General features: G+C 44.5%; 1 protein-coding gene across 2 annotated transcripts in view; it reads right to left on the bottom strand.

Moving 5' to 3' along the window:
* The window catches only part of SDK1 (sidekick cell adhesion molecule 1), a 671,164-nt gene that overhangs the window by 155,348 nt on the left and 501,486 nt on the right, over positions 1-14,330 (bottom strand). For both annotated transcript variants that reach the window (XM_090023696.1, XM_090023697.1), the window contains exon 14: positions 6,271-6,407. In XM_090023696.1, the coding sequence (XP_089879822.1) occupies positions 6,271-6,407 (137 nt within the window). The remainder of the gene's footprint in view (positions 1-6,270; positions 6,408-14,330) is intronic.

Raw genomic sequence — 14,330 nt, 5'->3', positions numbered from 1 at the left:
TTCATCTCCTGGGCACTCTGATTTGTAAAGAAAAGTGGTTTGGGGAGGATTTGCTTGCTCATGGAGCAGTGGATACAGCGAGTTTGCAGAGTATCTTTAAAATTTAAATGGCAATTCTTCTCTTGACAATCAATAAACCAAACACTTTGAAAAGCTGCTCTTCTATCTTAAAACACATACAAAGCCAGAATTGCAAAGGAGCTTGTTTCACCGTGAAGAAGGGCAATTCAGACATAAAAAAATGTTCCATAAAAATTTCAATACCCACTTCCCTTTTCCCCAGGGATTATTGTCACTCTTCTGCCATAGAAAGCTAGGAGGAGTCACATGGTGACAAAAGACTTGCCAGGTCAAACTATTAAATCAACCTCCATTATACTGAACAGCCAGCGCTAATCTCATTTAACTTAAGCTGCCCAGAACATACTTGGAGCGCTGCTTGCTCCCTCTGCCCCTGTAATTGCTGTTGGCTGTAAAATTTTCACTTGTAGTTGTCAGGTCCCCTCCAATGTGCTGGCTATTTGTTAATTATGCTGTTTTTTCCCTCCCTATGTTACACTGCTTGAGACTAAGAAAGTGAAGAACAGCTCTATATTTTGCTGTTTCAATTTCTGGTTTCGGGACCTAATTTGTGCACGTCAAAGGATTTCTGTTCTGGATGCGCTTGCGGCAGGTGATCACTGAGAGGTGCTTCTTCTTTGAGAGGTATTCTAAATCTGCTTCCCATTCTTACCAGGTATCTACTGAGCTGAAATACCTCCCAAACACAAAACTGAAATCCTGTACCTCTCTGCTTTTAGATACAGGACTGTTGCTCAGGTGTCTGTTTATTTTAATGAAATGTTTACACAAAATGTGGGGTCGGGAAGTGCAAGCCCCCGCTACTGTATGCAACCACATCACGTTATCCCGATCGCAGACTCCATCTTAATTACTTAGCATCTTTGACTCCGTTACTCCTTTTGGAAGGTGGTTCTCTAACCTCGCTGCCCCAACAGTAAGAAATCCTCTTATAATTTCCAGCTTAAATTAATTCATGGTCAGTTTTTACTTAAGTCTTCTTGCGCTAACATTGGCTCCGTAGCCTAAATTGCTTTCTTTCCTCCTTGAGACAACGGTCATATCCCTGTCCAGCCTTCAGTTTGGTACATTGAACAGGCCAAACTCTCCAAGCTCTTGTACAGTATGGGCTATTGGAAGGTGCTGAGTTTTCTCTTGGCCCCCAAACATACCTCTGTTACAATAATTTCAAACTGTGAACTATTCGAATGAGGACTGAACCACTCAGTGGGACTCCATTATTCTGATCTGATTTCAGAGAACTGCTTGGTTTAAGACCATTCAAACCAACAGCATCCTTGGAGAATGTCTTATGTGAATACGAGTTGGTTTTCAACAACAGCTATGGAGGCATACATGTTTAAACCTCAATCTTGCAAAGGCTAATGCACAACGCTTAATGGTAATCACTTAATTAATCCCACTGAGTTTAGTCAAACTACTCATGACTTAAAGTTAAGCATGCACATATGCTTTTGTAGGAACAGGGCTTTAATACAGACCTCCCTAGCACTTCACCTAGTGAATCTGAGTTATCCCCTTAGGTCTCAGGACTCCAGATATCCAAGAATGCAGCAGTCGTAACAGCAGCTTTCAGCTGAGCAGTGTTCAGCCGAGCGTTATAATGCACTTGTTACAACAGTTACCAATTAGCAATATGTTTTGATGAGCTCCAGAAACGTTCACACCTTCTCAATCAAGGAAATTGATCTCTTTGAAGGTCTTGCCACCACAAATTCTTACGCGCACCACAACAGCAGCTAAACACAAGCCATTCAGAAACGATGACAGCAATGCATACTGTTACCTGATGGTCAACAGGGATTCTCATCCTGGTATGTGTATAGAGGTGAATGCTTAATGATTGTGTTGCTGTATTTTATCAATCAAGGTGCATCTTCTTCCTCGTCTATTGCATCATGGCAAGTGCATAGACTTCATGATAAACTAGAGGTGCACCGATACATCGGTCTGATATCGGATCGGCACCAATATAAAGAAAACTGACTGCATCGGAAATCAGCCTGATGTGGCTGATAATTTGGCCGATAAATGCCCGCGCGTGCATGGAGCTGCAGCGTGGCACACAGTCAGCGAGGAGCACAGTCCGGCAGCTCGGAGAGCTATGCGCAGCTGGTAATCCTCTCGTGGTGGGATGGGAGTGGGGAGGGATGGGGGGTGGAGATCAACACTGCCTGTGACGAGGAAGGGAGTGGGGCTGGGGCTGGGGCAGGCGCTGCCCAGCTGGGGTGGGGCGGGTGCAGGCAGAGCCGCGGCTCGTCTGGGGGCAGCGGGTGGGTGGGGTGAATTCTCCTGCTGAGCGCATCCCAGGAGGCCATGGGAGGGAGGCGCGTACCCCATGGATCTGTGCGCGGCAGGGCAGGGCAGGCTGCAGCTGTGGGCTCGGGCTGGGGCTACGCCAGGCTCTTTCCGGGGAGGCAGAGGTGGGCTGCGCTCGGGACGGGCACAGGCGATGCAATACGGGGGTATGGAGAAATTTGGGGTGGCTGCAGCCCCTCCCATAGCCCCCCACGTAGTGCTGCCACTGCTCACCCCGAGCGCAGCCCACCACTGCCCACCCTGAGTGTGGCCCCAACCCGCAGCTACATCCCACCCTGCACAGATGCAGGGGCACCCCCCGCCCCATGCTCTCCTGGGGTGCACACAGCAGCAGGAACTGCCCCCTCCCCCCCCCCCCACATCCCCTGGATGAGCTGCAGCTCCGTCCTACATACCATCCTGCTCTGGTTGGGCAGTGCCTGCCCCAGCCCCTGTCCCACTCCTTCCTTCACCATGGGGGGAGTTCATCTGGCCCCCCACATCCCTTCCCTTCCACCTAAAGACTTACCAGCTGGATGCTGGTGTATTGGAAATCGGATTGGTATCGGCCAATATGCCTCCTTAAAAAAATCGGTCGTTGGTATCGGCCCCCATAATCTCTATTGGTGTACCCCTATTATAAACATTAGAAGCCAGACTCTATTCCACCTATTGGACACATAATTGGACCTGAGTACCTAAGCCAGACTCTATTCCCCACTGTTCAAGTCCCTGAAAAATCAGTTAATGCACAAGGTGGGTGAGTAATCTTCCTCCTTGCTGCTTTTCTGCGACTCAGTCTAAAGGGTGAGACGACTGCATTTTACAGAAATTGATGCACAATGGAGCTGTGTGGAATATAATCGCACTGAGGCACCTAAGTCCACTTTGATGCCTAATTGGTAGACGAGAATCTGGCCCTCCATACATTTGTTAAGCAGAGTCAGGTACCTTGCAGGAATTCTTGTGTATGATCTGCTGCTGTCTTTCCCCTCAATTAAAATCAGCTTTTATCTCTCCTTACTAAAGTGATACCAATGGAAAGGGGCTTTAATTTTAATCCATGCCAGGTAGAATGATACACTTCTTTTCAATGCAGCTAGTAATTAGTGCCCTGAAATCTACGCTCATTATTTTGAGCCTTCTTTGGCTAGCTTTCAATAACAGATACCTTTATTATGTATTCACTGACTGTATGCATTCAAAAATATGTAATGGACGCTAAAGCTATTAGAAACTTATTCACTCTGCAGCAACCCACAGAAAAATTAAGAAAATAAGGATACATCTTGGCAACTGCAACACTGCAAAAACAAACCCCACATATTTAAACTCTTTGCAAAAATCAAAAACAAAGTCTTCTGTGCATCCTTGGCAACCAAAAAAATAACGCAGAGCCTCACCAACTTTTGTCTACATAACAGCAATCTGGGATTAGAATGCTTAACATATTGTACGGCTGCTGACAGTAAAATAACGCCAAATACAAGCAAATGAGCTCACGGAGGGCATATGCAAAATCCTTGACAGTTTCTGTATCTGAAAAGACACCTGTGGCACAAAAAGAACTGGCAGCAAAAACCTGCAAAAAATGTTTTCCTGTGCAAAACAAGAGAGACTTAGACTACAAACATGTATGAGACAAAGCTATGTCAGCAGTGCAAGATCATATGTCAGTATTATTCAGAAACATCACTGAGAAAAAATCGAAGAGACAATGCCCATAGTACCTCAAGTGGGAAATCTGTTGTTATTAACTAAGCCTGAACGATATACTTGTCTGATAAAGATAATTCTCAGAAACAGCAAATCCCCCCCTTCCCCCCCCTAAAAGCTGGAAAATGTGAAGCTATGTAAAAACGAATATAAGAAACACAAATCAAACTCATTGCTGACATTGCTTGCAGGCTTGCTGGATCTGTGGGACAATGGAAAACAAGCAAGAACTCAGATTTCCCCGTCTCCTATGTACACAAGTGACTATGTAGCAAGGGGACATGAACGCAAGACAAATAAGGAGAAACTTAAAGACAAAACCTCAAAGCTGGGAGCAGCGGAGAATGTTCCCAGAAGGAACGACAATTCTCCCGGGGGCAGAGGGTGCTCAGTTCACAGTCAGTATGGCTTTTTGTTTGGTTGGTTTCTAGCAAACACACAGCTGAAGTATACACTTCTATGATCTGTGATAATGAGATTCTCTCGGTGGTAGATTACAGTGCCATCAGCTAAAAATTATTGGATCTCTCTCACAGTGTAGGAGAGTTCAGAGGATCCTGTGGTGTTTTGAAGGATCATTTGCATAATTTCTGTGGAGCGATTTCAGATTTTCACCGAGACTTTTATGGATTTTGCAGGGTGAACGATGGCATTTTCCAGCTGATAGTGCCCTTGACACCTCCAGACTGGAATAGCACAATGCATCCCTAGCTGTGGCTACACCTGAGGCTGACAAACTTCAGCTGGTAGAAATTAAGGCTTCTTATCATCTTACCAGTACCTCCTGCAGAGATCATATTGCTCCCATACTCCAGTGTCCTAAGGGCCCCTGCCTATATTGGCTAGGAATCAGCCTTCAAGAATCTTCTAATGAGCTACGTCCATGACAATGGTCCTCTGAAGGACCTCAAAGCTTTATTGGGACTGGAGACCTGCACTTTGCCGGGTGGATGTCAAAATCATCATTACAGGACCTTGAAACCTGAAGATCTTCATGTTCCAGCCTGCAAAGTGAAATCCTTAAAAGTGCTCTCAACATCAAACTCCCCAGGTGGCAAAATAGGTTTTATTCATTAAATAATCAGAAACTGTCACTGTGTAACCCAGAGGCTGGAAACCTAATGCTTCTGGGCTGAATCTGGCCTGTGGACCTGTTGTGTCTGGCCAATGGAGCTGAGGGTCTTTGGTGGGATTCAGTGGCAGGCGCTATGCCTGCCCCATGCCACAGCTGGGCAGTGGAGAAAAGTGGTAGTCAGGAGAAGTAGCAGTGATGGCAGCAGCCAGGCCCCAGTGCCAGCCCAGCTTAGACCTGAGCTGTGTCAATCTGGCCTGCAGCTGGAAAACATAACCAACTGCTGGTTTAACCTAAATGCAGGACTAATTTCCAGAGGGCAGGAAAAGGATGTGATTAGATCAGAATTGAAAAGATAACCAATTTCCAAACAGGGCAAAGAGGACTCTATGTGCCACACTGTTCAGTCAAACGCTAACGAGGCCCTGGGAGTACAGTCTTGAAACACTTGGCTGATTCTTAGCCGATTGGGAATGACTAGGTTTTCGATATATGAGGCTAGAGGCCATTAAAATTTTTGGCCACAAACCTTACTAACCTACTTAAAGGAAGGGTATTAAATAACAGCCAAGGGAAAGCAGAGGGTAATACATGAATCCTCATGAATATGAATGCATATGTGGTAGGAGTCTTGAAGGCTGAGCGCACATGCTCTTCTTACCAACCATGCTCAGGTGTTTTGGTGCACCATTAAAATAATGATTGATATTATCCAAGTGTCTGGAAGCACTCACTAAGTTGGGTCTCCATCATACTAGGAGTGTTTTTAATAGATTGACAAGCCAGGCAAACAGAGGAAGAAATAAATGATGTCTGCCTCCATTTTACAGGTGGGAACTGAGGCATAGAAGACACAGAAGCCATGGACCATTTCACTAGCAGAGCTGGGATGTGCAGAAACCACCAGACCATGCCTCTTGCTCTCGTACTTTTGTAGTGTGATGGTAATCCAGACTAAAGCCCAGCTACTCCTACTCCCGGTCTCTCTCAGAATCGGAAAGTGGCCGTAGGATTTTGTCGATGGTGCTGGTGAAAGCTAAGCCTGGCGTGACGGTTGAATGATTGAGAACGCAAGAGTGGAAATGTGTTGTGGCTCTACTCACTGTTCTCAGACAGCTCCACCATGTAGTAGAGAACGGGGCTGTTTCCATCGAAGGGACGCACCCAGGAAAGCATCACGCTGCGGCTGTACGAGGCATTCAGCGCTGCCACGAGGTTCTGAGGAGGATGAGGGAGCTCGCTAAAAAAAAAAAAAAAAAGAGAGAAAGAAAAACCCCACAAAAAATTAAACTGCTCCTTACCCAGCCAAAAGCTAACAGGAGGTTAGACATTCATATGTCATCAGACTTGTATAATGATAGATGTAAATGTACCAGAAGCCACTATAAAAATAAATAAAAAAAAATAACAAGAGATCTCCAAATTATTCCCAACTTTGTCTTGTTTCTAAAATATAATTTATACAGAGAGCCCCAAGGCTGACACGTTAACAGCTAATGAAACTGTTACTTAATGTGGAAAAATGCCAATTTTCAAACTGCATTTTTTTAAATTGAGACAACTTGGTCAGTAATTCTTTTTTACAACGATGTCATAATAACGGAACAACGGTAAAACATATAAACAGTATAACACATGGGAGCTATGATTTAACACAGAATTTTTCATACTCGGGCAAGCAGAAGACACCGACACTATCCATATAGAGTTACTAATCAAAATTACCATATGTATTCTTACGCTACAGAACAGCTTGATTTACTAGAGGATGCAAGCTTATCCTGTCATGGGTAGAATCTTTTCCTCATATAATAAGGATTTTTTGGGAGCGCCCAGGCAGAAAACGTAGAGAAAATGCCTGCAGAAAACCCCATGGAAAAGCTAACTGAAACGTTAAAAAAAACAAACAAAACAGCAGCGCAATTAAAAAGTGTAATTTCTAAAAATAAATGTGATTTATGGAAAAATACTTCATTTGGATTCATTGGCTGAAATTGATGGAGGCTGCACAGTAGCGTGAGGAAATGAAATTGTGCTGCATTCATTAAATGCTTGTCTGAAAGACCTACAAAAACAGCAAGAGGCCTCTAGCCATCAGGGTTGTGCGAAGCTTCAGGTGGTGATTCGATCTGGAGGAGATTTGGCCCGATTCGGTGGCCAAATCTCCCAAATTCGAATCGAATCAGGGGACTGATTAAAAGGTCCCATCGATTCGAAGCTCTCCAAATCTTCGGAAAAGATTTGGAGAGCATCGATGATTTGGGGAGCTGCAGCTGGACGCAGAGCTGTTAAGTAGGGGGCAGGGGATGGGACCATGGGGCCAGGCATCCGCTCACCCTGACCCCTGCTCTCCCAGCCCCTCCCAGATCCCGGTGCTCTAAAAAAAAGCCCCTCTCCCCAAGTGCTGCCGGGCAGGGGGGGATCGCACAGGCCTACTACCTATTATACCTCTCATGAGGGTCAAGATCTTTGAATCAGCAAAGGGGAGACCAAAAGGATGCTGGCTCTCACCCATTTGATTTCCTTCCTCCCGCACCCCATCACAGCACACTGCCAATTCTTCTCCAACCTCTGTTACTGCTGACCTGTGCTGGTTGGAGCAAAAAGCCGTAATTGTCCTTGACATTCTTTAATTAAAAAATGCAGTCATTTCTTGTTGTAATTTATTAAGCTGCTGATTGCTTACAGCTATCTCAAACCCACAACTAACTCCTTAGTGGTTGCCCACAAACACAGGGACAATTCCAAGGCAGCTTCTGGCTTCAAATCAGGAGGGCGAAAAGCACGCCCTGACTTCTAGACTTCTTCAGGGAAGGAGAAGGTCGTGTAGAAAACTGGGCAACAGATATACATAATCACAACCGTTATGAATGCTGTTATGAAACAGCAAAAGATGGCGTTACGAGAACCAAGCAGGAAAGGTAAGACGATGACACAGAGAAGAAGCAAAAGGAAAACTTCATAGAGGAACGGTCCCTGTGTGGCTCTACCCAAGCTAGAGCTATTTATTCTTCCCAAGACTAAGCCGAGGGTCAAAGGAGGAGACACGTGTCATTAAAGGTCCCTAGACCTAGAATAACAAGTGAGCTTGAGTGAGCACATTCAGCCAAGGAAGGTCAGTGAGCGCAGCTGGGAGCCACCCTGGCTGACCAAATGGCAGGGGCTGAAGCAAACGGGATGCACTTTGCTCGCTAAGGGGATGGAGACACCAAAGCCAAGGCACGTGCACTTAACAGGCCAGGGGGTTGGACTCGATGATCTACTAAGGTCCCTTTTGACCCTAATCATCTATGAAATCTTTGAAACAGGCCTGAGGAGGATACCAAGTGTATCCGACTAATAAATGTGGAAGTCTCTGTTGGCCAAAATCCATTTCTCAGTGTGGTGAACCTTTCCACAAATAAATGAAACAGTTCAAAGAAGCAGCTTCTGTTTCACTACGTGTTGCTACCGCGCACAGGTTCCTAGGGGAATTTCTTCCAGGTGCCATTCCCCCTGGCATCATAGTGGGCAAAGGGCTGGGGGAGGGAAGAAGGGAGGAGAGTATAATGTGGAAACCCAGTTAGAAAATGGTTGCAGCATGGGATCCCGTGCCAAGGAGAAAAGGTTGCACAGAACTGCTGCTTGAAAGAGGTGCACTCAAGGGACTCAAAAACAGCTCTAGAAGGACAAGGTTAGCCAAAGACAGTGACAGCGGGCTTATTTAATTTTGATTTAAGCATCAAGCCCAGTAAAAGTCCTATCATATTCTCTCTCATTTCTCCATACTGGGAGTCCCGTGGTTCAGCGGTGGAATCCTTGTCTACCACCCCAGAGACCTGTGTTCGCTTCCCAGACACTTACACAACTACAGCTGTGGAGGCACCAAACATCTGGACTCCGTCTATCTCAGTGGACTAAAGGGAGGATGGAAGGTCTGGGCAGCCTCCACTCCTCCTAGCCAGGCATATGCATCGATGGTCTGGGTGGCCCTCATGCATACACCAAGATCCAGGAGGACTGACGGTTGCCACCTCTCCACACTGACTTGCGTGGAAAACGCATTTGTGATCCAGCCGGCAGAGGAACTTGCCGAAGAGGAAAGAATGAAAAGGCTTGTGACACTACTCTGAGTCATCCCAGGCAGCACTTCACTTATTGTGAGCCCCTGTGGGAAATGGTGCAAAGGTAAGGTTCGGCCCCAAGCCTCTTCCAGAAGAAGACCTTTGTGCAGGGGATCACGTAGGAGGAACAGCTAAGAGGGAGCTTACAGCAATCTCATCCACAAATAACTGGAATACACAAGTACCTGAATGTATTAAGGAGGAGGTTGTCAGTATGTATATTCACTGGTTAATCCTATTCTCTTGTACATCTAGAGGGCTGCATTTAAGTTGCATTTGGGGATACAGGAAGTTATTCTGTTAGGGGGAAAATTCACAGGGTGGCATTTTTTTTCCTTTAGGGTATACATGTTGAAAGATTTGATGCAGGAGAAAACACATCCCTTTTCACTCTCAGTTCCCCGGTGAGAGTTGTCCAGGGATCTTAAAATGGCTTTCTGATAGACAAAAAGGAGGATGTCAAGCTTGTCTAGACTCATTAAGGAAGCAGTCAGGAGACTGGGCTGGCGTACTGATGGGCGAGTTAAACATTCCTTTAAGTATAAACTAAAGTTACATGTATGTTTTTACTCAGGATCTGGTTAAAGTTGATTCTTTCATCAGGGTCACACCACATGGTAAGGCTAATATGCGACACAATCAGGCAGCGTCAAGGAGAAGGGAGATGCTTTCAATTCACAGGGAGTGCTAATAGTGTGAATTGTAACAATCACGCAGTACACCTACCACCACTAATACAATTTTCTTTAATCTCAGGTGTCTACATTGTCTAGCAGCAGATGGTGCTTACAGATTTAAGCCCCTGGAGGTAGACAGAGCAAGTATGTAAGAAACACCTGACCAGAAATGAATATTTAAAATTAAAAAGAAACCGGAGTGGGGAAGTGTATGACTCTTTGTAATGCACGGAAGCTGAGGTTAACTAATACTAATCCCCACTTTAACAAACACTTATACTCTGTACACTGGAGACAGAGACAGACAAGAACGGGGGAGCTTCGGGAAATGATAAATGAGTCCCCCATGACGATCATGAATATTCATGCTCCCCCAAAAGAATGTGCTCCTTTACTGTTTAAGAGAAATTACTTTTTTTCTGGTAGGAAGTCATTTGCTTGCGTGGTAATTTTAATTGTGTTTCAGGTTGAGAAGAAATTCTAAGTGAGGCTGTTCAGGCTCTGACACACCAAGAAAGCGAATGAGACTTGAGAGAGTGATATATGGGGCACTGAATATCCCATGTACAGATGCCATCAGTCTAACTCATGAACTGGTTTTTTTCCCTCCACCCAACCAAGCCACTAACAGGGATGTTTCAAGTTTTCATATCGGACTATGATCCTTTCATGCTGGGAATCAAGTGAGGTCAGTTTTGTCTCTAATTCCTACTACTTTCTGTCCATGATGATCCCAATGGTCTGCGGACTTATTTGAATCTGCTGTTGAACACACAAGTCTGGGGTTAATGCCATAGCCACGAAGGTCAGCTGAGGGGACTCTGACAAAGCAAGGATTCAAGCAAGAAAAGGAACATGCAGCCACAGGGATAAGGTTGGAAAATAATGTTAGCAATTTTGCAGATGATATATGTTAGAAACAAATGCCCTAATGCTTTGAGTCAGCTCATAACTGCCAGAGAGAACCTGAAAAAATTACTCGACAAACACATGCAGTGTCTTATAAAATTAGCTAAAAACAAACTATTTGCAAAAGGAAAAAAAAGAAGCTCGACATGTTTTGGAGAGATTTCTGAGAAAACTGGTCCGACAGCAGGTAATTAGAGAGCCTGTGACTGAAGAGGGGATTACTAAGAAGGCGAGAGAGATTAAACGAGTCATCTTGTCAATTTATAAAAAGCTTTGCTCCAAACTCACAAATGGTTTCCCAAATCAGGTCCGCCATACAAGTTTAACTCTGGCGCAGATGGTTCAGCTGGTAGACCTGATAACTTGCAAGGAAGTCAAGACAGGAAGTTTAACAAATCACTCAGCCTTGATTGGTTTGTCATCGATGTTTATAATGGCTTAAATTAAGAAGCCCGTCTCTTGTTGCTCAGGACTTTACAGTTTGTCTTATACTAGGATCCTTCCCAAACTCCTAATACAGACATTACTTTAATATGATCCATATTGTAGTATTGCCAAGCGACTGTGCTTCCTTGCACAGGCGTATGAAAGGGGAACTAAGGAACTAGAAGTTTGGCCTGAGTTTAGAAGCCAGACCCATTCATTTCTGATCCCATTCCAGGAGCTCAAATACAAAAATTGGAGAAGATTTGGATCTTGTTCTTCCATCCTGGTCTTTCTGGCTTAGGTAATAGCTCAACAGAGAGAATCTCTTTAGAGAAGCAGAGGTAGTATGCTTTCTGCCAAATCTTTTTCCTCCATTCTCTCATGTAAGATCAGCACAAGGAACAGATGGAGTAAAGGACTATTGAAATAGCAAAGGATAGGTTGGAAGGGATGTGGAATTCATGGGACAACGGCTTTGAAACTGGATACTATTTTGACGCTTGTTACCGTACATTGCTCTGAACTGTCATTGATCTGGTGACAGAAAGCACGGAAGGGGAGGGGAAAGATCTGAGGCATTAGCAATTTTGACTATCTTCTTAAAAAAAAGATCAGGTACCACATTCCCCCCATAAATGAGTGACAAAGAAACTACCATCGTGCTATTTTATATTCATATTTGCATTTGTGATCTCTAGCTGTAAGTGAGTAAATCACCTTCCTTGATTTCCAGGGTTGGGCAAGAACAGTCGAAGAGTCTGTTAGATTGAATAGCAAGTTAAACTGGAGGCCATGTATAAATGTCCTGCCCTTATGGTATGCTGTATTGTAATGCTTTGTATTTCTGTCCCTCCTAGGCCTTTCACAAGCTAAGTGGTAACTTACTTTGTAGTGGTAACTCAACTTTGTAGCAGGGAAAGATCAAAAGATTTTGCCTTAAGTTTTGAAAGAAGCACAGGGATCTAGGTAAGGTTGGTTTTTCCCAGCAGGGTAGGGTATTACCAGGCTTCGCAGTCACCTACCTTCGTTCGTTCAACAAAGAAATATTCCTCATCATGGTCTGTGGTTGGGTGCAAGATATCTGGCTACAGGTTGTGTCAGGCTGGGATACTGCTTATACTGCATATTTCAAAGGTATCAAGGCCCCTCAGGATGCTTTTGAGTTGGAATCAGCAAAGCTTCTTATCTGGAGAGAGATACAACCTGATCTCCCCAGCTTGTTGAGCTATGGGAATAGGGGACTTTTCTTCTGTGCATATTTTCCTATTGTATGGTATGTGCAGGACTATAAAGATAAGATGAATGAAGCTGGCAGGCTCTATTATTTGCAATTATTTTCAGGATCAGACATTATGACTTTGGATGCAATAGAAGCAGAAGCTCAGCATCCGAGTTCTGCGAATGTTTTTATATTTGCAGCTGAGCAGCTTTGCTAGCGAAAAAATAAATCAACAAAATTAAAAGCTCTTTTCATAAGCAAATGCAACATGGCTGGAGAATGTTTTACCAAATAAAAAAAAATAGAGCAATACAGATGAAGAATACCGTACGTTCCCAGGGGAGGAAAATGAATGACGGGAATATCTTCCCTGGCAATGCCCAAGTACCATCACTCCAGAATAGGTGGGTGATGTGTCCCCTGGCTCCCCTTTAGTAAGTGCCGTGTTACAGACCTTCCCTTCTCACATCTCTTCAACTTCTGTGAGGGATTGTCAGGGAAGATCGCCTCTGCTGTTTGCACCAACGAATATTATTTACTGTTTCTAGCCTGGCAGGGGCCTAACGTGTTGGGCACCATGTGCCCAACTGTGGGGACTATGTCAGCTGGTTAGGATCAGCAGTTGCTTCTCATCATCATCCTACTTTCCATTTCCCTTAAATATTTTAGAGGGAAAACAGGGAAGGAATCTTGGAGAGCGGCATTTTTTAAGATTGGAGAAGACAGTACTGAGGATAGAGCAAGGTAAGGAGGGATCTGGCACCGTCACCATTTCTCTTCTACCAAGACAATTCGCTGATCCCGTGTTCTGGTTTGTGGGCCACTTACTGACAGATGCCAAGAGACACTCACCAGCCAGCCCAACCACATCATACTGAGGTAAGGAAGTCTGGTGACTGCTAAGGAGAAAAAACAAAAAAACCCCAAGCCCCATACTAAAGTCCTTTACCAGAATCTGGGTTTTTTTCCCTGAAAAAAAAAAAAGCTGTGCTTTGAACATAGTAAAGCAGAATCATTTCATTGAGCAGGTCCCTACATAGCCATCATCTTGATCATTGTGATTGAAAGAGAGGCCACAAATTACTGCATCTCCCACTCATAATTAGAGACCGCCCCTGCCCAACAGATGTTCTGTTCTAGCTAGGCAAGATAAGCAAGGAAAAATGAAGCTTATTATCCCCATTTTACAGATGAGAGGCCCAATCCCCTGAGGCACTAGATAACCTGGGGTCATCCAAGATGTCAGGCTTTGACCTGACAGACATTTAATGGGAAGTCAGTGCCTAACTGTCTTCTGTGCCTTTGAAAATCCACGGCTAAATTCCCAGAGACAGAGGAAGGTATAGGGGTACCTGGGGTAGAAGAAGGGAGTGAATCAAGTAAGCTTGGCAGACACACAAAGTTAATCAAGGTATGCCAGTATCTGATGGTAAACTGCTCACAACCATAATTGATTGCAAGCCCTTCTCTGAACATTTGGCTGTCATTGCTGCTACTCAAGGCACTGGAGTGTGCATACTCATGAACGGGAAAAAAACACCCAGTGCTTGTTAATGCTCCTTGCATGAGAGTTATTTGGGAGAACAGGGAATTGTATAGATCTGTCACTCAGAGAACAGCTAGAATTTAATTTAAGCTTTACTTCAACTATTTCCTTTCAATGGATTTTCTTCTTCATTTAACTTCTGTTGCATCATGTATGTCTATATATTTCATATATTTGTGCTACTGAGCCAAATAATAATGATGCAACCTCCAGAGGATTGCAATGGGCTTTGGCACTCTTGCAGCACTTGCACCTCTTACAGATACAATGGTGTAACTGAGCG

This window comes from Crocodylus siamensis, chromosome 12 (assembly GCF_052110815.1).
Source record: "Crocodylus siamensis isolate JL-2025a chromosome 12, ASM5211081v1, whole genome shotgun sequence".
Lineage (NCBI taxonomy): Eukaryota > Metazoa > Chordata > Crocodylia > Crocodylidae > Crocodylus > Crocodylus siamensis.
This window is presented reverse-complemented; position numbering and strand designations above follow the sequence as displayed.